At 36.0% G+C, this 24456-nt stretch overlaps 2 protein-coding genes and 1 long non-coding RNA gene across 6 annotated transcripts; all 3 read right to left on the bottom strand.

Moving 5' to 3' along the window:
- Positions 1–6569: 6569 nt before the first annotated feature.
- LOC128155981 (uncharacterized) lies at positions 6570–8164 on the bottom strand. 3 transcript variants are annotated; one of them, XM_052817921.1, is made up of 5 exons: positions 7941–8163; positions 7796–7823; positions 7546–7600; positions 7239–7430; positions 6570–6750 (listed from the first exon to the last, which is right to left on the bottom strand). In XM_052817921.1, exons 3-5 carry the CDS (start codon positions 7595–7597, stop codon positions 6596–6598), a joined length of 399 nt encoding a protein of 132 aa, XP_052673881.1. In that variant the 5' UTR covers positions 7598–7600; positions 7796–7823; positions 7941–8163; the 3' UTR covers positions 6570–6595. The 3 variants fall into 3 exon arrangements, with proteins under 3 accessions (XP_052673881.1, XP_052673882.1, XP_052673880.1); XM_052817922.1 differs by lacking the exon at positions 7796–7823 and having other exon boundaries at positions 7941–8164; XM_052817920.1 differs by lacking the exon at positions 7941–8163 and having other exon boundaries at positions 7796–7934.
- Positions 8165–10097: 1933 nt separating this feature from the next.
- On the bottom strand, positions 10098–11535 carry LOC128191852 (uncharacterized). Its single transcript, XR_008244469.1, has 4 exons — positions 11478–11535; positions 11251–11310; positions 10522–10729; positions 10098–10332 (listed from the first exon to the last, which is right to left on the bottom strand). It is a non-coding gene; the product is annotated as an uncharacterized LOC128191852 (long non-coding RNA).
- Positions 11536–14455: 2920 nt separating this feature from the next.
- On the bottom strand, positions 14456–23798 carry LOC128155872 (N-acetylglucosamine-6-phosphate deacetylase-like). Of its 2 annotated transcripts, none has more exons than XM_052817752.1 (10): positions 23051–23798; positions 19581–19791; positions 19308–19447; positions 18880–18934; positions 18454–18666; positions 17983–18071; positions 17448–17575; positions 16799–16942; positions 15755–15801; positions 14456–15468 (listed from the first exon to the last, which is right to left on the bottom strand). In XM_052817752.1, exons 1-10 carry the CDS (start codon positions 23609–23611, stop codon positions 15284–15286), a joined length of 1773 nt encoding a protein of 590 aa, XP_052673712.1. In that variant the 5' UTR covers positions 23612–23798; the 3' UTR covers positions 14456–15283. The 2 variants fall into 2 exon arrangements, with proteins under 2 accessions (XP_052673712.1, XP_052673713.1); XM_052817753.1 differs by lacking the exon at positions 23051–23798 and adding an exon at positions 21034–21130.
- Between the last annotated feature and the right edge of the window lie 658 nt (positions 23799–24456).

Genomic DNA, 24456 nt, shown 5'->3' with positions numbered 1-24456 from the left:
TCCAACAGCATGGAATCAAGGACGCGCCTGGTCACTCCAATGAGGCGTTCCCATACACCTCCAAAATGAGAGGAGTGAGGTGGATTGAATAGCCATACAACTCCACTTTTGTACAGATACTCTTTCACGGGTCCATCCTCAACATTTACCGCGTTGATGTGAAGATCATCCGTGGCGCCAACGAAATTTGTCCCCCTGTCAGAGCGTATCTGCTTGACTTTACCTCTGATGGCAACAAAGCGTTTGAAGGCATTAATAAATGATGACGAGGACATCTCCTCAACGACCTCAATATGTATTCCTCTGCTAACCATGCATGTAAAGAGAATGGCCCATCTTTTGGCATTAGCAGCCCCACCTCTTGTCTTCCTGGTTACTACTTCCCAGGGGCCAAACGTATCTAGGCCGACGTACGTGAATGGTGGACCTGGCTCGAGACGGTCAGGGGGTAAATTTGCCATCTTCTGATATGCAAACTTTCCACGCAGTTTTCTACATTTCACGCAATTGTAGATAATGGACGATATCAAGCGTTTGCTGCCTGTAATCCAGTAGCCAGCATTCCTAATGGTTCCAGCGGTAATGTGTCTCCCCTGGTGTTGTGCTAAATCATGGAAATGTCTGGTAAGGAGTGTGGCTATGTGATGCTTTCCTGGGATCACAATAGGATTTATCTCACCTTGTGGCAATATGTTACTCCTATTCAAACGTCCTCCCACTCTGAGAATGTCATCTGAGTCAAGGAAAACTCCTAAACACAACAAGGAGCTCGTGCAAGGTAAGGCTTTGCCTTGCTTTAGATAGTCAATTTCCTCTCTATAAGCCTCTTGTTGAACGGTCTTGATGATCAGTTTTTCTGATTCTTGATATGCTTCAACGGTTCTCGATTTTGTGCAATAATGCCAACCCTTGAACTCGTTGTGGCCACAAAATGATCTGATGATGTGTTGAAGGAATGCAAATGTCCGTATGAGTATCGTCCAGTTTGAAAACTTGGAAAATCTGTGGGATCCTAGCAATTGCACAGATGAGATGGTTTTCATGCAGATAATGGGTCTGATTTCCTTATCACTCTCAGGATTCACAATGTCAAAGTCTTGCTCTTTGCCTTTGCCTTGTTTAAGCAGGTAAGTGGGACCTTTCAGCCAAGAGCTGTCCTTTAATTGATGAGTCGGCAGCGGCCTAGTGGCTGCATCGGCCGGGTTGTCTTCAGTTGGTACAAAGGCCCATTGCTCTGGCTTTGTAAATTTCCGAATGTACGATATGCGGTTGGCTACATAGGTATAAAACCTACGAGTAGTGTTAAATATGTATCCCAACACTACTTTGCTATCTGAGTAAAATTTGAAGTCTTGGATTGGTAGAGACAAGTGGTCTGCAATAGAGCATGCAATTTCTACTGCTAGCACAGCAGCACACAACTCCAGTCTCGGAATTGAATGTCCATGAGTAGGAGCAAGTTTTGCCTTTCCTAACACAAATCCGAGATGGCTTTCATTATCTGAGGAGGTTATCTTCATATAACCAACTGCCGCAATGGCGAGTTCTGAAGCGTCGCAAAATACATGGATGGATTTGTCCTTACACAGTTGCAGGGACTCAGGTGAGTAGTTCCGTGAGATGTGTAGGTTCTCTAAGTGAGATAAAGAGTCTCTCCACTGTGTCCAAGTATTTAGCTGGTCTAAGGGTAATGGATCATCCCAGTGTATGGTGCCAAGAACCAGGTTCCTCAGAATGCTTTTTCCTTCTATGATGACGGGCGCTGCGAATCCAAGGGGATCGAATATACTGTTTATGCATGACAGTACGCCTCTTCTGGTGAACGGTTTGTCTTGCATCATAACCTCAAAGAAGAAGGCGTCAGTTTCCAAGTTCCAGTTGAGGCCCAAACTGCGTTGACTTGGAAGCAGGTCAATTCCGAATTCTAAGTCCTTCATATCCTTTGCAAGATCTTCTGGGGGGAAGGCGCTTAAGACCTCTGACTGATTTGATGCAATCTTGTGCAATCGCAAGCCGCCTTCTGACATCAAAGCTTTCTGCGTCCTCTTCATGAGATCAATTGCCTCTGATGGGGCAGGTACAGAGACAAGACCATCGTCTACATAGAAATTGTTCACAACAAAGTCTGTCACATCTTTACCGAATGTAGACTCTGCCATCAGTGCAGCTCTACGGAGTCCGTACGTGGCAACTGCCGGGGAGGGTCGGTTGCCAAAAACATGTACCGTCATACGATACTCTGTCAGAGGCTGATCTGGGTCATTATCTCGAAACCAGAGAAATCGCAAAAAGTTGCGATGGTCTTCCCGCACTTTGAAGCAATAAAACATCTGTTGTATGTCGCCCATAATAGCAACAGCTTCTTGACGAAATCTCATCAAAACTCCTAACAGGCTGTTGGTGAGATCAGGGCCAGTAAGAAGGACGTCATTGAGAGATATTCCACCATACTTAGCAGAGGAGTCGAAAACTGCTCTCAGCTGGTTTGGTTTCTTTGGATGATATATACCAAATATAGGCAAGTACCAGCATTCATCCGTCTGTGTCAGAGGTGGCGCAATCTCTGCATGGCGATTCTTTATCAGTCCATCCATGAAGGTAAGGAAGTGTTCCTTCTTCACTGCATCCCTCCGTAGACTAGCTTCTAGTGCGTTGGCTCTTTTTAGAGCACTGTCCCTGTTGTTTGGCAGTTTACTATGTGGCTGTCGAAATGGGAGTGGAGCTGTCCAATGCCCATTCTCGCTCTTCTGAAATTCCTGGTCCATTATCTTGAGAAATGTCAAGTCGTCCACAGACATACCTGGTTTCTCATCATCTTGTGTTCTTTGGAAAACATTCCTACCAAAGTCTTCATTGTCATACAATGATGGGGGTTTTCCAGTTTCCATGCCATACGTCACATAGTTCAGGTTTTCTCGTATCTTGAACTCATTCGTACATGGTGGAAGTAAGGATACACGGCCCGATCCCAGTAAATGAGTCTTGTAGGTTGTAACCTGTGTAGGTGCATGAGTCTTGCCAAGGCATGTCTCACCAATTATGGTCCACCCCAGATGTAGTTTCTGTCCATAGGGTTGATTGCCTTGTCCAATACGCTGATCAAGTACATGGTGCGCTTCTATCAAATCTCTTCCAAGTAGTAACAAGATGTCAGCATCCGGATCTAGTGGAGGTATTAGCTTTGCTATGTCGGCCAGATGACTGTAATGTAAAGCCACTTCCGGTGTAGGGATCTCATCCCGTGCACAAGGAACCTGCTGACATTCGATGAGGGCTGGAAGGTTCAGGACACATCCATCGCCATATGCCTCCGCAACAAATCCTTCTGCCTTCCTTCCAAAGGTCTGTATAGTGCCTCCACAAGATGAAAGTGTATAGTTTATTGCTTCACTTCCACATTCGAAATAGGTAAAGAATCTGGGGCTTGCAAGTGAGCGGTTTGATTGATCGTCTATGACCGCATACATATTGACTGCTAACTGAGGTTCTCCTTGAGGATACACACGCACGAGCACAGTTTTGGAGCAAGACTTGCCTCCAAACTGCTTTCTGCAAATCTGCGTACATGCAGAGTTGACATCTAATGAATTCTGCGACTCCCCGCCATAGTGTCTCCTACTCTGAGTCTCCAAATGAAGTGCTGTCGGATGGGTTGAACTGTCACAATCCTCACACTTGACTGCTGCTCGACAATCACGCATCTTGTGGGAACGAGAGTCACAGCAACGGAAACATATATTATTCTCTTTTAAGAACTTCCTTCTCTCTTCTAATGACTTCTGCTTGAACCCCTTGCACTTGTTCAATGTATGAAAGGTGTTGTGTAAGGGGCACTTCCGGTCTGAGGAATTTTCTCTTCTGGGTTGTGCAACCTCTGTTTTCCTTGAAGAAACATTCAACACTCTGTCTCGCTGGTTTCTCACTTGTCTGTCTCCTCTCGTGTCAACACCATAGGAAAATGATGGGTTGTTCTTAATCCTTGACTGCTCACGAATAAATTCTGCGAACACCTTAAACGGTGGGAATGGTACATCATTCACTGCCATATGCTTCACTGCTACCGAAGTCCATTTTCCTTGCAAATCGTTAGGTAGTTTCTTGACTATCGGAGTGACACCAGTCGAGCAATCGAAATATGACAGAAGGCAAGAGTATCGCGTGTCCTCCTTTGCAGCCTCAATTTCATCCAAAATGTCGGACAGATCATAAAGACGACTAACATCCTTGTTGGTTAGCATCGGAAAGGAATCTAGCTTGGACTTCAACGCTGCTTCCATCACTTCTGGACAACCGTACCTTTCGTCGAGACGACTCCAGCTCCTTATGACTGCTTGTCTTGGGTTGTTCGGATTTGCAGCTTTGATGCTTAGTACATGGCGTTGTGACAAGGGACCTGTCCATTTCACAAGCAGGTCCATTTCCTCTATGGGTGAAGCTTGTAACTCCTGCATGATTGCTTTGAAACTGTTTTTCCATGTGGGGTAAAACTCAGGCTTGTCCTTAAAGTTTGTCAAACGAGATAACAATAAGTCTTTCTTTAACAAGTATCTTGTGAAGTCCGATGTAACAGAAGTTGATGGTGTTTCAGTCTCTGGAGACACATGTGGATGTTGGGTCTTCGCCACTCGTGGTTCAAATGGAGGAGCTCGAACATTCAATGAAGGTTCTTGAAATGTAGGCTCCGGCTGATTTGAAACTGAAGCTGGTGAAATGTTTTCCACATAAGCCGTCGTACGGTCTTCTGTAGCTTCCTGTTCTAAGCTTCTAAGGGCTGACTTCATGGAATCACCATCCTCTCCTTCTTCTAATACACTGGCTTCTGTTTCCAGTTCTAACGTTTCTTTTTTCAAGTTCAGCAAAGTCATTTCAGTGTTTATGTAAGCACTTTCCTTTTCTGTGATGGCGTGTTGTAGGGTCAGCTCCGCCTGCTTTCGTTCTAACTTTGCCTGCTCTTCAGCGAACTTAAGTGAGGCTTTCAGAGCCTTTGCTTTCGCTCTCTTTTTGGTTGCGATTGAACTCAGACTGTTTCTGGAGGATGTAGATGTTGTCGAGACGTGAGACATACTGTCTTTGATCTGTTGATCCTGTATAGACAGAGCAAGTTTTCTCATGGCTGAATCTATGGATATCCGATAGCCCCTCAATGTTGCACTGAACCGCTCCATTTCTTTGTTACTTTGATCCGAATGACATCTGTTTAAAAAATCTAAATAACTAGTGCTCAAAGATTCTACTTCTGCCACATGTCTTTTTGTCTCTTCATGCAGATTCAACAGATCTTCCACTCGAGACGATTTACTATCTTCTATTTCCTTAATTGTGTCCTGAATGGCACACCATACCTTCTTTATTTTCTTGAGATGTGTATTACAAGATGCTTCAAATTGTTCTACACCCTTTTCGGTCATGAAAATGCTTCGTTTCAAATCTCCTGAAGCTGCCTGCTCTATCTCCTTCTCCTCAGAATTGGGTTCCGTGGTAGTACTCATGGTTATGACTTATGATGAAGGCGTCTTGGCCAGTTGTAGTCTTTTTACTGTGCTGTCCTGGAGACAGTAGTATAACCTTTATTGTGTAAGGTAAAAAGACTGTGGTAGGCCACAATTGCCTCGAACTACAAACAACGATCAGCAAACATGGCTGACGAGACTTTCCTAACAAGGGCAATAACTCCAACAAATGAAAAGAAAGATAACTCTTAAAAAACAAAGGCAACACACTCCATGACAAAAAGAATACAGCCATGTTTTTGCATTTATACTGGAAACTGTAATTGCTTCCCACAACTAACATGCGTATGTCCGCTACTGTCCTTTTTAAGTCTATTTAATGATAGGTTTGACTTCTTTCTCATTTCGGGGTCTGAAAAAGAAAAACGTTCATTTTTTTTAAATCGACCGTGGAACTAATCTTTACTATTTCGTATCGTGGTTACCAATCATATTAAACAAACTAACTTTGTACGTGTTTTTCATATCATGCATTCAAATTCTAAGTATATTGAGCATCTCCACTCCAAAGAGGGTAAAGTATGTGTACTTTTCACGTTATTAAACACCTTGAATTTGATTGAATTGGAAATAAATTGTCATTCGGGTTATGATCGTGGATACTATCCCGTGAAATGTTGATCGAGCTGGAGATTGTGCACGAATGTTCTAGCAGTACGCACAAAACTACGATATTCTGTGAATAACAAAGTATCCATTGCTGAAATTATTACACTTTGGTGAATGTAAAACGATTAAAAACATACAGGAAAGTGTTACTTACCGTTCATATTTTCCCTCAGGTGCAACTCAAAATCGCCATTTTTTCGTGGAATTGATCATACGCGTATCACGTGGTCCGCCACCGTGCATAGGGGAGGATAACTGATGATATGTTGAGAGAAAATACTCTAGTATAACCAGTGTGAATTTGAAACAGAAATATTGCTTTTGTCAATTTATTTTTGTCAATTTACAACCAGAACGAACTTTCTTAACACCCTTTAGTTAACATTTAGTCTAATAAGTATTAAGAAGTAAGGTTTGGATCTTGCACCAGTATTTATAACAAACAATTAATAAAATTTTAACGATTTCTTTAATATTTAGTTTTCAGGTACACCACAAAGCCAAAATTTATTTGTTCCTTTTCGAGTGGAAATAACCACCCCGGTGTCTGTACAGGTGCATTTGTTGGAGCCATCGACACACTTAATGCTGTCACCTTTGTCGAAGATTATACCTCCGTTAGTGCAGGTATCTGTGTGAAGAAAAGATGATCATGGCAGCACTTAAAACAACTTTCTGTAATTGTTGATCAGACAATTAATTCCTGCATTTCAAGGATAAATAATTTCGGGGTCAGGGTTGAATCATTTTTCTTTACATTGTAATTTTGCTGGACCTCGTACTAAATAAAATATTGTGTGTTTACCTGATAATTTTGCAAAGTAAATTGGGTGGATATAGCAAAGTTTTCCTAAACATTATTGTACCCCGTAAAATTAATAAACTATGGTTCTTAACTACCGAAGACACTTTAGTTTTGCCAAGTTCAACATTGTTTAACAGAGGTTATTAATTTCAAAACACATTTGGATCATCATGAAGCTCGAGGATCTTTAAGACCGAATTATTTTTCCTAACTATTTTTACTTTCTTTTCAAACTTGATATACAAAGCATATCTTGGTGGTGCAATATTATAATCACTACGTTGGAAAATATTTAAGGAGTATGTACAATGTACCTGGACAGATTGGACAGGATGACCCTTCCTGGGCCAGCTGCTGCTCCTCGGGACAGTCCGGATCAGCGCATGTCCAGGATTTACAGTAGAATTTGCCGTCTTCGAAGTCCTTTATGCAGTAGGTGTTCTCGGTCGGAATGTTGGCCTCATCGCTGTACACGTCACAATCGTGGAACTTCTCGGACGCACCAACTTAAGAAACGATTTAATATCATTTTAGTTGATTTTAATCTTTGAAATTCATTCAAGATCAACAGAAATTTTGCCAATTTTTTTTTGTAATCTGATACATGTAATTAGCACTTACTCATGCCGATAATGACTGAACAGCTGAGGAAAAACGTCACTAAAATCGTCATTTTCTGAAACATAGATACCAGCATAAAACGTTATATGATCTAATAAACTTGCCCGAAGTCCCTCTAATGTAAAAACATATTTTCATATATTCTCGCATATCTATATGAATTAAAACATGTTCAAAGTTATAACCAGAATTCTCCTCTCCCTTTTGAAAGAAAAACAACAATTCTTAAAAAAGTCAAATTGTCACTTACCAACGGAAGTTAACTTGTCTGTGGTAGACTGCAAGAGAATCCCGTTTTTATATAAAAATGGTTTGTTTTTTAGTTTTGTTTTTTTTTTTGATTGGGATTTTTTGTAGCACGTGGTATCACCGGACAATGATATTAAAGTAAGTACCTCAATATGATGTTAATTGCAATTCAAAGAGGTCAATTGCTCAGATTTTGCTCCAATGAGGATCCACAAATTACGGCAGTATTTGAGTCAAACCAAAACGGCCTTTATGCATACACTATTTTTCCGAAAACGTCGAGTGATCGCAAGTTCAACTCTTCATATCAAGCTGTTATTGCGACGTAATTTCTTTTGTTTCTCTAAATTACGTTTAATTTAATCGGCAATCTCAGTATAATGTCCACTTAACAGGACACCAGCCATATGTTGCAATAGTGATAAAATTATGGCACAGCTGTACACCTGCTAATATTAAAGGATAAAATTTCGATTCAGTATATCCTGTAGCCAAGTACTTGAACATATGTTGCAGATGGTCAATAAATACTATTATAATACTCTTCGCGTGCAGTGATTCTCCCAAAACTCAAATTTACTGACAGAGAATAACAGAATAATGGTAGAGTTCCTACCGCATACGCCAATAAAAATCATATTTTAAATATTTAACCAATTCAATGGGTTAAAAATCAATTATGTTTTGTTCAATATATATCGTTTGGCACAAATTTTGAAAGGAAATGTGATTTTTCTGGGGAAATGAATCTTCATATTTCCCTCACAATTATGCAATAAATTGTTTATTATACCGATCGACAGGTGGTAATTTAGAATACATCGGGTTTTAATCATTTTTCAATTATAGTAACGCAGTGACATAATTATTAGTTACCGGTTTCTTTCTATGTCAGTTTTCTCACATAAAAAGAATTTAAAACGATTTTTAATAGAATTAATCATTTAATTACACCGTATGCTCATCTTCAAAATTTTTCAAAAGCATGGAATGCAAATTCGAGGGGTGGGATATGGTGAAAAATATGACGATGACATGGAAATGTGAAGTTTTATTGCCCTGGCACATGATTGTCTCGAACCAATCAGATGTCGCGTTATATTGAATAATCATATTGAGATATAATAATAGGCATTTTACCCGCCTCGTTCGCTCACCTTTTTTATCTGCCTATTTTCCCGTTAAACATTCAACACTTCAAAATAAACACAATTTAACAAACTTTTATTATATAGACATGAAGGGGGAAACTTTTGCAAATTATGAAAAATAATAAGGCAAAAAATAACAAAGGGTTAAGGAACTGTTACATGTAGCAGTTATAACAAACAGAAATATAGTTTAAAATATTACAATATGAATGTGAAAATAATTTGGGTATTAACAACACTTAATTACATTTACTATAAAAGTGATAAATACTGAGTTTTGCTAATGCTTTACTGAAACGTTATACAGGAAATTTTTGAAAATTTCTATGTATGACTGGAGTATATATATAGAAGAAAGAAAGGAACGGACTAAATGTTCATCCTCCAGAATCAATACATCAGCACTGCAGAGATAAGAGCTATTGTATTTGAGTTACTAAGGGTCTTATTTGCATTTTTTCAGGTGTTTCCCGTAGTCAATTCCATTTTGATACAATACATTTTCCATATTTTCGTTCCTCTCTGTTCCAAGGTTCCACATCGCATTGTCCTACCCCTAGCCCATCCTAGTTTAGCTGCAGAACTGTAGCTCTCCGGGAAAAAAAATATTGACAGACCAGAGAGCTACAGGGCCACCCATTGAAAAAATTGTATATTTATTGCGCAGAAAAACGTGCGCTAGTTTTTGACTGATTTATGTTATTTATACGCAAATTCTGTGAAAACAATTAGTACAATTAAATTCTTCATGCAATTTACTACTGATATCGTCTGTTCACTTGCCTCGGATAGTCTTTTAAACTCCATCACCAGTCCCGTAAATTCATGTGGTGCACTTTGTTTACATGTAAAAATGGCAACTCTCGATCTCAATGTAAATTCAACATACTTGATTTTCCGAGGTCGGTAGCGTGTTTCGATGAAAGTCTGAGGCAAATAAAGAGGCGATATCAGTAGTAAATTGCATGAAGAATTTAATGGTACTAATTGTTTTCACAGAATTTGCGTATAAATAACATAAATCAGTCGAAAACTAGTGCACGTTTTTCTGCGCAATAAATATACAATTTTTTCAATGGGTGGCCCTGTAGCTCTCCGGTCTGTCAATATTTTTTTTCCCAGAGAGCTACAGTTCTGCAGCTAATCCTAGTTTGGTACTCTTTCGTCATCGCTTGATATTGGTGGTGTCAAGTGTCTTAACACATGACATATGAACCCACTCTTACACACAAAGTACGGGAAACTGTTTGTCGATGCATTGTAAAGCATTTCCTCTAACTGCAATTTCGATCTTTAAAGTGTTCAGCTGGTCATTTTCCATTTTTACGATAAGAGCAATTTATATTTCCGCGGCCACCAGTTTAGTGCGATGTAATCTCCAGGCAAACTGTTACAATTAAATTGTTCTAATTTAGTCAATATATATGAGGAGCATCAAGCACACTTTACTGCACATTTAAATGTTTCGTTTTCATTGCTAAAATGTTTGGAAAATTGTTATTCTCCCGTTATCAATTAAGAGTTCTGATGTAAAGAAGCATAATAGTATATGCACATTCACTGCTTGTGTACTTACATCTATACGTAAAAATGGAAAATTATCGGGGCAAACAGGTCACTATAAATAGAACTTCAGTGTTTAGTCCCCCGTCAACGCAGCTAGACCGTTGGGGGGAAGGGCGAGGTTCGCGAGAGGGGGTAGGAGAGAGAGACTCCCGGGACCCACATCTGTGGAGGGGGTTCCCCTCCTCCTCATCCTGTCTCCACGTCTCGGTGAGGAATCTCTAAAATTTAAAAGATATAGAAAACTAAAGTATCAATTAAAATAAATATCTTAAATAATATAGGATTGGTGTCTCAGGCATTTGGTCTCATAAACACTTTTTTTTATAGAAATATATACATGTAGTTTGCAGCACTAAAATAATTATTTGAAGGGGAACTGATTCTCTATCCAAATGTTCTAGGGGCAAGTGACTGTGGTCGAGGTACATGTATGTAGGGAGAGGTGGGTAAACGCCTGCCACAGATCTTTAGTGAATGAATCAATTTTGCGTGTATCCAATTTGACAGATTTGTTTACCATGTACATATTACTATCAAGCGATCGTTTTCTGTTTTATTGTCTGCTTACTTCATTTTGCTAGTTTCATATAAAAAGAATCTGACGAAAATATACGGTTACTTAGTATATATGGTTATAAAGTTTAGACGAGGTGATTAGGAAATACATGTAGTGAGATACTACACATACACACATAGCTGTACCAAAGACGTTTAAGTTTTACATATTACATGAACTAACCATTACTGCAGGCCTCTTTTTCAGCAAAGCTAAGGCGCTTGCAGAGAGTACAACGGAAGGCTGAAAAGAGAGAGCAAACCATAGGACTGGTGCATTACAAATATTGCATATTATAATCCATAGGTACTTTCGCTTGTGTAAATATACAGAAAACTAGGACAACAAACTTATTAAAACTTTATCATTTGAGTGATACAAAATAAAATGAGACACTCTCGATTGCTTACTATTAAGCCTATACCGCACGTCTTGCCGATTTCCGTTACCAGCTGACAAGCTGTGTCTCTGAAATTAGATAAACGGGGTTTTTTTCACTCTCTTTGCTATTTTAAAGGAATAGAAAAGAAAGAATCGTAAGAATTCTTTGCAAAAAAAAATACTAGTACCTGGTTAAAAGTGGGGACAATTTGAAACCGAACATATTTTGATCAAAGTAATATCAAACAATTTCCAAATCGGAACAATGATTGTGACGTCACAACATGTCAGGCATTGTGACGTCATTGACAGGACCCGAGCATGAGTAGCGAACGGCAACTCTGTACATGAGATTGCCGAGAACGATACTCTACTTTTGTGTGTCTATATTATTCCTCTCCATATGTCCATGATTTTTTTTCCAAAGAAAAGCATTATTTTGATACATTTATTTAAAAGATTAGCATGATATCGCAATCGGCCATGCAACTTACATCCAATAGGCAACTAGTTTTGAACCGATTCTCCGATATATTGTTTAATGTTAAATTTTGTTCATGTTGCAGTTGTTGTTTCGGTAGGGATTGAGCGTACCGGTATATGCACATACGGTTAAATTTCATCTATACTACTATATTAAAATAATAGACTCGAATTTTTAGTCTTTAATACTGATAAATCGGAAGAATACTGTCTTTTGTTTTATATATTTTAAACATCATTGGTACTTGAAGATTACCAATTTGTTTTTTTTTTCTCAGTTAAGCTTCGCTAATTCATAATCAAAGAAAATTCTTCAAAAAAATCACGGAAATCAACTGAATTTTTTGAATTTTACAAACTTACGCTGCGCAATACATTCAAGCTAACAGGATCTTTAGTTTATGTTTCCACAATATTATATTTGCATGAATAAACTCCGAAATGATAATACAAATGCGGGAAAATTTTCATTGGGAATTTGCTATATATTCTGTTCATATATATTAATGATTTCTTATGAGAGAAAGTATAAAATACTGTATACAGAGTTATTTTCTCCCCGTTCTACACTTCCAAACACTTACATCCCGTCTTAAATTCGCCCAGACACGCATGTGTACTAAAGAGATAACTTGGAACATTGAATTCGCCCGGTTTTTTAATTCGCTCGCTGATAACGATGACGAAAGGGGCGAATACAAAACGGGGGCGAATATATTTCCCTGTATACAGTAACAATTATACATTTCAACTATGTACTTACTTTTGTCTTCGTGATGACAAAAATATTTGATTACATGCATAAAAAATACATATTTTATTTCTTAGGAGAGTGAAGATAGAATATGTTTTATCGTAAAATGAAAAATGTCCTACAGACCCAGTTTTACAATAGAATGCGTTCCGTGTATTGTCTCTGTAGCAAAGAAAATACGTGTACGTTGGTGAAAAAGTGTTGAATTCGATTCATTAATTTTCTTCAAAATCGTTCGCGGAGCGATTCTGCAATTTTCTGCTACATTACGGGTATATTGGGAGGCATTCCAACTGTTATGAGGGCCTTTTCCGAGACAAAGATTATTCAAACTAAAGAAAGTGTAGTGAAATTAATCGTATTATTGTAGGCTTATAGCTTTGTTATGTAAATGTCAATAATACGGTGTGTCGATGTACCTATTTCGTAAATGTCCGATATGCAATGTCAACTGGTGCACGCACGGGTCAAAGTCTAGTATTTATTAGTAATTGTACATTCTTCAATAATTTCCAGTATCTGGAAAACTCCAAATTTCCCTCTCTAGGAAAGTTGTGTACATGTAATAATGACAATTTCTTTAAATTATCATTATAACAGTCAGCATTAAAAGAACATAGAAAGACAATTGTGCAACTAGGACACATTGAATATATTTGCTAGATGCTCTCTCAATAACTGTTTGGAGACTTACTAAACTGCCAAAAATACAAAAACAAAAATAATCCAACCAGGGATAATCAGGAATGTTTATTCTCTCTCAAATCCATTCCAAGAATATATCGTATCAAATATAATTTGCAAGTAATTTAATAATAATTATACATTGAATTATATAATTAGGCCTTCTCTTTATATATCATTCAAACTCTTGATTTACCAAAATACATCAAGCTCTTTTGCTGACATGTGAGCTAAACATAATTATATGTGCATAGCAAGCCAATTCATGATAAAATCAAATTTAAAACAAAACACAATAATTATTGATAAAACCACGTCTAGCACATACATGTACAAGTACAACTACACAGTTTCCAAAAGAATAATTTTATCTATCTTGCAGATCATTTATCTTACAGAGATACACATCTCGTTTACCCGTTACCAGAGCAATACATTTCTCAAATGTCAGAGAAATACAAAGTCAGTTTGATATGGCATCACATCATTCATGTCTTTACATTTGATACACCCAATAAAGTCCCTGAATTTGTCAATGCAACTATCACTAGCTTTTTATGACATTCTAATAGGTTTGTGTATATGTAAGTACATGTACATTTTAAAATTAAAATTCTGAATCATATATACACTGTACTTGCATCCCTGTACTACATTTAATCAAGTGTTTAGGGACTGTTTAATAAATAAAAACAAATAGCTACTTTACAGCTTTTGAAAAAATCATGCTCAAGAGAGTTTTCCACAGAAGTTAAATGACGAACAATAACTGCTACATGGAACAATCTTATACAGTTGTACACAATGCAAAATACATATAGCACTTTTTAAACACTATAATAATAAAACAAATGTAAATATCTATGTAAATATTAATAAAAATACCTTTTTCACTATATAACAAAAAAAAAATCATTATATTACATGTTAATATATACATTACATTTATAACTTCTTAATCCATGAATTTGAGATTGGTAAAGACTGTCTTCATGTATAATTACATCTTGCTTAATGTGATGATTCATTCCACATCAATATTTAAGATACAGCCCTGCAAAATTTTAAACTTTTAAAAAAAATCACCGAAGATTATTAGTTTTTTTCGTGTGTCGCAAAATTTGCAAAAATGGGTGAAATGTGTAAGATTTTTAATTTGCGTCAGGTTTTTTTTTTTGCGGTTTGAAAAGTTTCATATAGAAAATAATACAGGATATGATTTCTGCGTACTCAATAATTTGCAATTTAAAAGTGATCATAAAAAAAGCGAAAATTGCTGGTTATACAATATTCATGCAGCACCTTTGGATGCTTTTTAATAAAAATTCACCAGAGCTTTGAAAGAACTGCAACTGAAATAAATGAAAGGGAAAATATCCAAGATAATTTCATCCACACATTATTAATTTTTACTTGGAAAAATTCACAAGAACTAAAACTGATTTCTAATTTATGTAACAAAGATTATAATAGTGAATGTTTACATCTTTTTTCCATTTGGAAGTCACTCAGAATACCTTGCATAATTTTTCAACGTTATCATCTGGGTTTGTTGCATTACAAAATCCCTGTAGACATTTCATTTTTTAGCCATGTATTGAAACCTGATAAACTAGAGGGGTCATTTCAAAGGAGAAATCTTGGAAATTATTCATACTTTTTAATGAACATCGTTAGAACCCTTTTTAGGTATTTACATATATTGAATATTTAAGCAAAATGTGAATCGAGGATATCTTGGGACAGAGTATAGAAAACAAAAAATATCAACCTCATATAAAAATATAGGCAGTGTTGGTTATAATAAAGACTAGAACTATAAATACCTGATACATATCATACTAGCGACTGTACAACAGTGAACAAAAGCTGATCCTTAAGCAGATACATTGTAAGTAGTGCAGTATTCTATGATCAAATTTTGGCTTTGCTCCAAACACATTCCCCAGCTATGTAGGTTGCCAAGACTACCAGGTCATCATTCAGCACAATGAAGTCTGCATCAGAGTCAAAGTTCAGGGTTCCCTTCTTGTCCGAGATTCCCAGAAGTTTGGCGGGGTGGAGTGAGGCAGCTTCCAGGGCCCTTACAGTACCACAGACTGTCAGAAAGAGAGAGAGACAGACCTCAATGAGAATTTTGCAATCAACTTTTATTTTGGACAAATTAGTTTCGTAAATGAATACAATGGTTCGTGAAGACAATATTTTTGTAAATTTAACTCTACGTTATACATAGTGAGACATTAATAGCCTAGTTTGTAAAGAAATAATTAAACATTGTGCAATTTTCTAGCACATTAATGAAAATTAGCTTACAGTATACATACATATGTAATTTGAAAAAAAAAACAAAGAGGGAAAAGATTCAAAATAAAATGTACATACGTGTTGATTTTCTGAGATGCTGAACACACATGTCCATGGTTGCTATACTGTAACCAAAAAAAAAAAATGCAAAAAGACACATAAATAAAAAAAATGGAACTTTTTATCCACAACATTCTATGTGAATTAATATGAAATATGCTATAATAACATTTAATTATTGCATTCATTTTATCAATAATTGATTTTGCTTTCTTTAGGGCTGGTAACAAAAAATGAAAAAATCATGATGTTTGAAAAACAAACTTTTTTTTAATAAGCCAAACTCTCTTAAGCTAGCCTATTAATAAATGTTAATAACAGGTGAATTGTGCAAACATGCGAGAGCTAAGTTATTCATACATCAGATATGTACAGGCTGTATGCAAAATGTACAGTGCCCAACCAGGACAAAAACACTACGGGAAAATGACAAATTGTACTGTTTTCTAATCTATATACTACATTCAGAATCTGCCATTTTTCTTAAACTCTTGCTCTAGCGTCACCAGAAATTGACATTTCCATTCAACATGTGTCTAACGCATTATACTTGATTACTGTACACAAAACGTACTATGTAAAGGTGTGAACGGTGTTTGACGATAATTTCTGTATCATTAAATCGTATCAAACCTTTTGCTTTTTCATGATCAAAACTTGTAATTTTTTCATCACCTGAGAGAAATGTCCAGGAGAAAGGCATGAATCAGAACCATCTGACTAAGACAAAGACAGGTGTCTTACTAAATAAGTTTAACCCATGTGGGTTTAATACTGATTTCCCTTTGGTAAGAGACAATGATTATGAACCTCCAAATGAAATTCTTAAGTCTGCAAAAATTGCCTGTAACTTGTAATATAACTTACATTCTTTAATGTACAGCAATACCATGAACTGTATCTTTTTTGTGTCAATATTTTGCAATTGTACAGTTTTTGTACAGTTTTTTCACTAAAATTCCTTTTTTTTCCACAGGTTTCGTACATTTTGGGAGCTAGAAACTTATCACTTGTACGTAAGTTATTAAATGACCATTGACCAATCCCCCACTATACACAAACCTTCCACAAAGTGTCTGTGTTCCCTTGATGACTGCTCGGTTACCCTTGATCTCCATTGTCTGCGACCCAAATCTGTGTTCTCCCTCAGGAAGTCCAGCGCCTGCTATTGCATCCGTCACAAGCACCATTCCTTTTGGGTCAACCCTTATAAAAGTAATAAACAGATAATGTAAATGAATGAAAATGAACTTTATTTATTTTACAACGATTGATAAACAAGTTCTACAACTTATATTAATATTTCTCATTGGCACGAATGTTAGCGCGAGGGGGTCATTGTTGTGGGAAGAAGCTGGAGTACCCGGAGAGAACCCATGTGTCCAAGCGGGCGACCACCATACCCTATCACATACAACCACTGTCGATCACTTGGATCGAACTCGGGTCGTAGCGGTGAAAAGTTAGTGCATTGTCCACTACGCTACTTGGACACCTTAAACAGATATTTTTAACTATCGGTTATTTGGTACTTGCTTGAAGCTTTGTGCTTGTATTGAACATTTATTATTTCTAAAAATAAAATGAAGAAAAATAAAAAAGACAATAAGAACTGATTAAAAGAAACAGACATCACACGTGCAATTATAACTCTGTTTAAAATATGCATGTGTGAAGTATAATAGAGACAAGCATTGTTGGGGATAATGACCTGTGTGCAATCCTAAGAGCCGCTGGATGGGTGTGGATTCCGTCTGAAATGACACCATAGTACGGGACATCTGTTGGAACTTTTTTACTGGTTAACAACCCGATCAGACCCGGATCACGATGGTGGAACTACATGTAAATAGTGTTGACAATTTAGAACAGCACGAACATTGTGTATAACACTGAACAGTGATAAATGTTAAATAAAAAGTGTTTTGACTGGTAACATGATTTAATCAAAATTACAGTTGAACTTCGATATCTCAAATGTTGATATCTCGAATACAACAGATATGTTTAAGTGATTTGTAAGTCCCAACAACTTATTGTTTAAGTATTTCACCCTCAATATCTCAATTACTCGGATATCTTGAAGATTTTAAACAGTCCCATCTAGTTCGAGAAAACAAAGTTTGACTATATCATGTATATATCTCTCAGTATAGTTACTGGTAGAATATTTTAATAAAAATGACTCATACTTAGTAGTAGCAAAGTGATTACAAAAGAAATGACATCTATATACATGTACTTACTGGTAACATAGCATTAAATAAATGTGTTATGAACGTTGCTCCCTGAAGTACTGCTTCCTCTCCTTGTATCAAATTTGCTACGGAGTGACCTGAAATTATGAAATTGAATGAACTCTGATTCAAAGGGTATTACAACCTTGTAAACTTTGTGTCAACAAATTTACAGATCCTAGAATTGTTGGTGACAGAAATTATACATTTATTGATGGGCTTTTATTCAGCAAATAAGAGATACCCGGTACTCAATAAATCGACTATCATATACATGTACACTTAATATTCAAAAACTTTTTTTTTCAAATATGGAAAATCCTATTGTATATCTTTGAAAAAGATTAACCAGGAACCTTTAACATTGTTGACCTTTAACCCTTTAATTCCTGGATATTTTCATTTGTCTGCTTTATTTAGGAATAAATGTAAGAAATGTTAACTTTGAACTATTTATAAATTTAAAGTATTCTTACACACCCACAGAAACTTTAATCCCTCTTTTGACCAATTCTTTGATAACTTCCCCTGATTTGGCCAACTCAGGTGCCAGTGTAACTATGGCAACATTAGTCAGATCTTCTCCATAGATTTTGGTTAGATCGACCATGCCATTGTCAAATGTCTGAATCAAGTTCACATCGTGAGCTCCTTTCTTTTCCTTACTTATAAATGGACCTTCTAGATGCAAACCTATATGGAAAACATAATAAACAAATCATGACTGCCACACAAATAATAATTCATATGTATAGAAGTAGATAAGGGGGACCCAGGGGAGTAAGGATTAGGCCTCTAAATTTAATGTATTTAACTGTAAGTACCAGTATCATAAAACCTGTTCTGCATCACTATTTAAGATTTCAATCTTTCAAACAGAATGAAAAGTTGTGAAAAGCAAACTACCCAGAACACCAGCCCCTTCTTTACTTCCGTTCTTCTTCTTTACTCTGGAAACTATCTGAAGAACAATTTAACATACCTGTAATCAAAAACTTGCCAGCATTTTACATTAATCTAAAAACCTAACCTTAATTACTGTAAACCGACTATTATTCGTAACAACTTAATTTTACAAATTACCTGAGATAAACTGTTTGCTGCGCGACTTCCATGCCCTTGCCTTGTCTACACTTATTTTTATATTACAACTATATGGCAAATACTGGTATGCAGCGAGAAATATTCACAACAATGTGGCTCTAGCCAATCTCGCAAAAATCAATAAAAGCAAATAAAAGTTGATTTACAGTATTTCATCAATAGGCTATATATCGGAATGCAAATATATTTTAAAAATGTAGTACCGTCCGCGTAGTGAATCTTATATGTACCTGTTTGTAGGTGCTTTCACTGGAGGTGACAATGGTGGGACAGAAGGAAGTCACCCCATGCTCCAGTATGCCTTTTGCAACTTTGGCCACTCCCTCTTCAATGTTATCTGTATTTACTGAAAAATCTACACCTAATGCCCCTGCAACAAATAATCTTAAAATCTTTACATACAGATCCATATGCAAGCATTAAATAAGGATACTAATTTTAGGTTGGTGAAAATAAATAATAAACATTATGCACAAGATACATTTGCACTAGAATTTGATTACCATTGATTTGAACATCTATGAATCCAGGACACAAAATAGCACCATCACAATCCACAGTCACATCTGCTGTGACTTTTTCTGAGAAGAAAATATACTCAGGGTTGACAATAATGCCATCCCTCACCCACAGATCATCCTCGATTAGGTCACCATCTCGGATTAGACGACAGTTCATGTACTTGAAGAGTTTGCCTGAATTGTTCATTTTTCCCTAGAGAAAAGAAAGAACCAAACTAAATAAAAGCTTAATTCATGTCATTATGTTATCTTTAACCTAAGGCTACATGAAATTTTATATTGTCTCTGACTATACTCTGTCCCGAGTTTTTGCTTCCACCACTTTTTGCTTGATATTTCAATAATAGTAAAAACCTTTGTGCTCAAACTACGTTCATCCACTAATATGAAATATGTCCAGATTATTTGTTTTGAAACGCCCCCTCTACCGCTTCAGGTTTCAATACACATCCAAAAATTGAAAGTCTATGGAGATTTTGCATTGCATCAGCCATTAATAAGCCCAGATGATAATGTTAAAAAATTGCGCAATGTATTCCGAATGGAGAAAAGATATAAACATTTCCCATTACAAATCTCTGTAAGAAAATTGTTTTCATTCCTGTGAAATTTTATAAGTGATAATTGTTTAATGAAGATATCTTGGATATATTCCCTTTCCTCGATTTCAATTGTATTTCTTTCACAGGTATGTGTATTTTTATTAAAAATCATCAAAAAGTGATGGAAGCAATAACTTGAGACATACTATAGACTGATGTTCCTTAAATAGATAAAAAAAAGTAATATGAATGAAGTCTGTGTTCTGAAAATTGATGGTAAAAATCATAGACCCCAATATCTTCAATTACCATAACAAATGTTTACAAAAAATGTTTTTTTCTACAGAAATCAAAAACACTTTATATAAGGTTTGTTAAACTTAAAATCTAGACTAATTAACATATGTCAGGTCATCAAAGCCCATGATAGCTTGGCTTGCATCAAAATTGCCTTCAGCATGTTCATTGAACTTTACCAATTTGACATATTTCTGATGTTTTCTTGCCATATATGACATGAAACACATATCTACATGTAAAAATAAAATGATCGACTCATCAAAAAGATTGCTTGTTTACAAAAATCATGAATACACTTTTAATAAGCCTCTATGTTTATGCAGTGTATCATTAAACACCCCCCCCCCCCCCCCGAAAGCATATATTTGTACATGTTATGTATAACATATTATGAATGATATGAACCAGCTGATATTATCTACATTACTAAAGATTATTATCAGCTCAGTTGTTATCAAAGTTTAATATCAGGTTAAAAACAGTAACCCGGTCCATAATCTCTTTTTCTGTTTAGATTAGTAGGGTATTCCTTAGCCAATAAGAGATGCTAAAATATCAAAGAGATAAAAGGGTCATTTTGGACATGCACAAACCTCTCTTCATATATGTTCAAGACTTTTTGTCACATAAATTTTTAGGAGGTCCAGCTGATCGCAGACTTTCGTAGTTCACGCGTACTATAACTCATTCGGACATTATATAAGGGATTTTTGTGATGTTAGGCAATAAATAGAAAACAAGACAAGTGAATTTAAGCATAGTCTAATATATATTGTATATGTTTATTTCAGGTTTCTATAAAATTGGTCGATTCCTAAAATTTTGGATTGTTTCCAATAAACAGAAAGTGAAAGTGAAAGTACACTTGTTATGACAGAATGCCGAAGTCGCCAAAGTCACAGGTGCCCAATACTTTGAGGCAAAAGCTCGGGAAAGGTTTATGGTTACCAGTGTTTGTTGCAGTCGGATTCATTGCGTTTAATCGTATATTGGCAAATAAGTATGTATTCACTTAATTGTGTAGAGTTTTTGTTTGGAAACACGTATATGTGAATGCTTTAGCTATGTACACTGATATATTATACCATGCTATTCTATACTGTGCTACAGTACATGTATGTCATACTTTGTACTTGTAGACTAGGGATTTTCAATGCTTTTTGTGATTATCTTTACATTGGGCTGTTATTATAAACTCAAAGTCTTAACCCATGTTTGTACATCTCTCTCTCTCTCTCTCTCTCTCTCTCTCTCTCTCTCTCTCTCTCTCTCTCTCAGTACTGTGGAATCATTAAAGAATCGTGGGGGCCAATTTTCGTGGATTGCTTAAGCAGAAGGGTGTTGTTTACTCAGGGTTTGAGATCTCAAATTCGGATTGTTATAAAGTTTAATATAATCAGTAAAATTTGTTCTAAACATAAAAAGTATTTAAGAAATGAATTATTATTGGCAAATCATTCGATATTTTTTCTTTATTATGGAATTAGGCTCAAACAAAAATTGACTATTAGCCAAACAGAGGAAATTCGGACTAAATTTTGAAGATTTTGTTTTTAGCTAAAAAAGTTTTGGCAGTACTCTAATATTAAAAGATAGGATATATATTTTAGCATATGTAATTTTGCATATTTTCTGTTGGTTTTACCTCACTTATTCATTAAAATAATCTTTTGGCACGAATTGAAATAATATTGAAAAATGCTTAAGAATGATAAAAGACACCATATCTTGATCATTGACCTTATATAAATTTTATGCAAACAGAATAAGGTTAATATAAGTAGTGTAATACCATATATGTTTTTGTATTATCATCATTTAATTTTTTGTCAAATTGGATTAAAAATGGGTAGGGATTTGAAAACTGATAGAGGAAATTCGGACTGGAATATTTTCTAAAATTGTTTTAGAAATATTAATACTTTGTGCTTATTTAGTGCCACTACCATTCATAAACTGTATTTTATTTTTTAAAGTGTTTTATTATTTGTAGTATTTTTACAATTAAGAAAATCTCAATCGTAGTGTAAAATTTCATGGGATTTTTCTTGATTTTACAAAAAATACGCAATGGCCATTAACTCAAAAAGTAGGTCATTGACCTACTTTTCTGAAAGTGAAAAATAAAACTAAAAGCAAAGGTCTATAACACACAATAGATGGTTTTTCATTATCATCAGTGGATTTTTTTTTATTTTGAGTAAACGTCATCCATAAATTTTACAGGTTCGTGGAGACGTAATTACATTTATTATCTTATACCTTGAAACGGAAATATGATTTTATAACACTCATTTATAAATTCGTGGAGGAAGTTAAATCGTGGATGAGCGGTACATGTACCCACAAATTTTACGAAAACTGAGCCACCCCGAAATCTAATGATTCCACAGTATTTGAAACCCACACATTACTTTATATACAAGCACCTGAATTCTTCATTTTTGATTAATAGATACAGCATATTCATTTATAGACGGATGGGATTTTTTCCAAGCTTTATTTTGCGACTTGTTGATAAAACTTAAAATATTCGGATGCCTGTAATTAATGAGCTACATATTGTTGCAAACTCATTTAATCAAAATTAAAGAGAGAGATTGTATGTACTTCTCCCATATATAGAGATGACCCCGTTTCCTCGGCCATTTGTTTGATTAAGCTGGTTTGCTGGGACTCGCTGTACATTTCCTCACCCACATCTCGGAAACTATTGGTCTCTTCTGAGGGCAGATGAGATGGAGAGAAAGAATTTGTTTTCTGATAATGCCTGAATAGCGACATAGCAGCATTTTTAATGTCTTTCTCCTCCAAACTCTTTTCTTCTACATGGGCCAATTCTGACTTGACCAACACAACTGGGCTCACATTAGATTTTCGACACTGTTTTCTGAGACGCACTCGGAGTTGTCTTGCTTCTGCCTTTTTAAAACTAGGTTCTGTTTTGCAGCTGTGCTGATTTCTAACCTTCACGATAGAATCGCCCTCTTCGTCTGTTATGACCGTTTTCTTGCAGTTCTTGGACACACTACACGTGTAGACGACGTTACCGTTTTTGAGAACATTGGTTTTGCGGTAGACGTATCCATCAACAATGATAGCCTTGTTTCCTCTATTGGTTTCTGTATGCTGTATCTCCATGGAGTATATATAATATTTCGATGTAACCATACACACCTAAGATCTTGGATGCCAAAACTCTTTCACATCAAAAACAGTAGAATGTGGCCGACAAATGAAAAATAATGGCCTTTTCTCTAGTCTTTCCCGGATATAAAAATAACGTTTTCCAGGAACGAGCATGTAATATGAAGGCCAACACACTTCATTTTCCGCGAATTGACACTTGCTTTCCTCTGTAAAATGAATCACGTGTTTTATTTCCGTGATTTTATGTGACCTGTTTCCGCCAAATAATGCTCTGATACAATGATGTGTTGGTACAGTAGAAACTGTTACTGTTTTATTTAACTACTATGTGTAATAGAAAAAAAACTCCCAAGATTAATGTTTTCCTAGAATTACAAAAGCTGGCATTGTAAAAAGCAAATTCAGCTACATGTAAATCGGTCTCAAATTCGTTTAAAACTTCCTATTTTAATAACATCTGGCAAAGTCGCAGGAACCAGACGTTATATAGTTTTCTTTATAAAAAAATATATATATCCCCTACGTATAAATACACGTAATATTAAGTAAAAGGGTATATATTTTTTTACCTTGCCACAGTATATTGTCCAATAATTAATGCTGGTACACACACATGTAGCAAGTCAACTTATCTTGCCTGTTCTATATCCTATCGCTTATCTAGTATAAAGTAACGTTGCTGGTACTGTACATGTACATACGGTCGCGCCTGCTAATTAATATCCACATACAGTGCCATCTATTTTAATATTCTTAAGACATATACATGTATGTACATATGATAACACTGACATACTACATACAGTATTTGATTACCGCGTCCAATTCCCATCTTGAAAAGATTTGAACAAATCATACTCTCCAGT

The sequence above is a fragment of the Crassostrea angulata genome, chromosome 7 (assembly GCF_025612915.1).
Source record: "Crassostrea angulata isolate pt1a10 chromosome 7, ASM2561291v2, whole genome shotgun sequence".
Taxonomy (NCBI): domain Eukaryota; kingdom Metazoa; phylum Mollusca; class Bivalvia; order Ostreida; family Ostreidae; genus Magallana; species Magallana angulata.
This window is presented reverse-complemented; position numbering and strand designations above follow the sequence as displayed.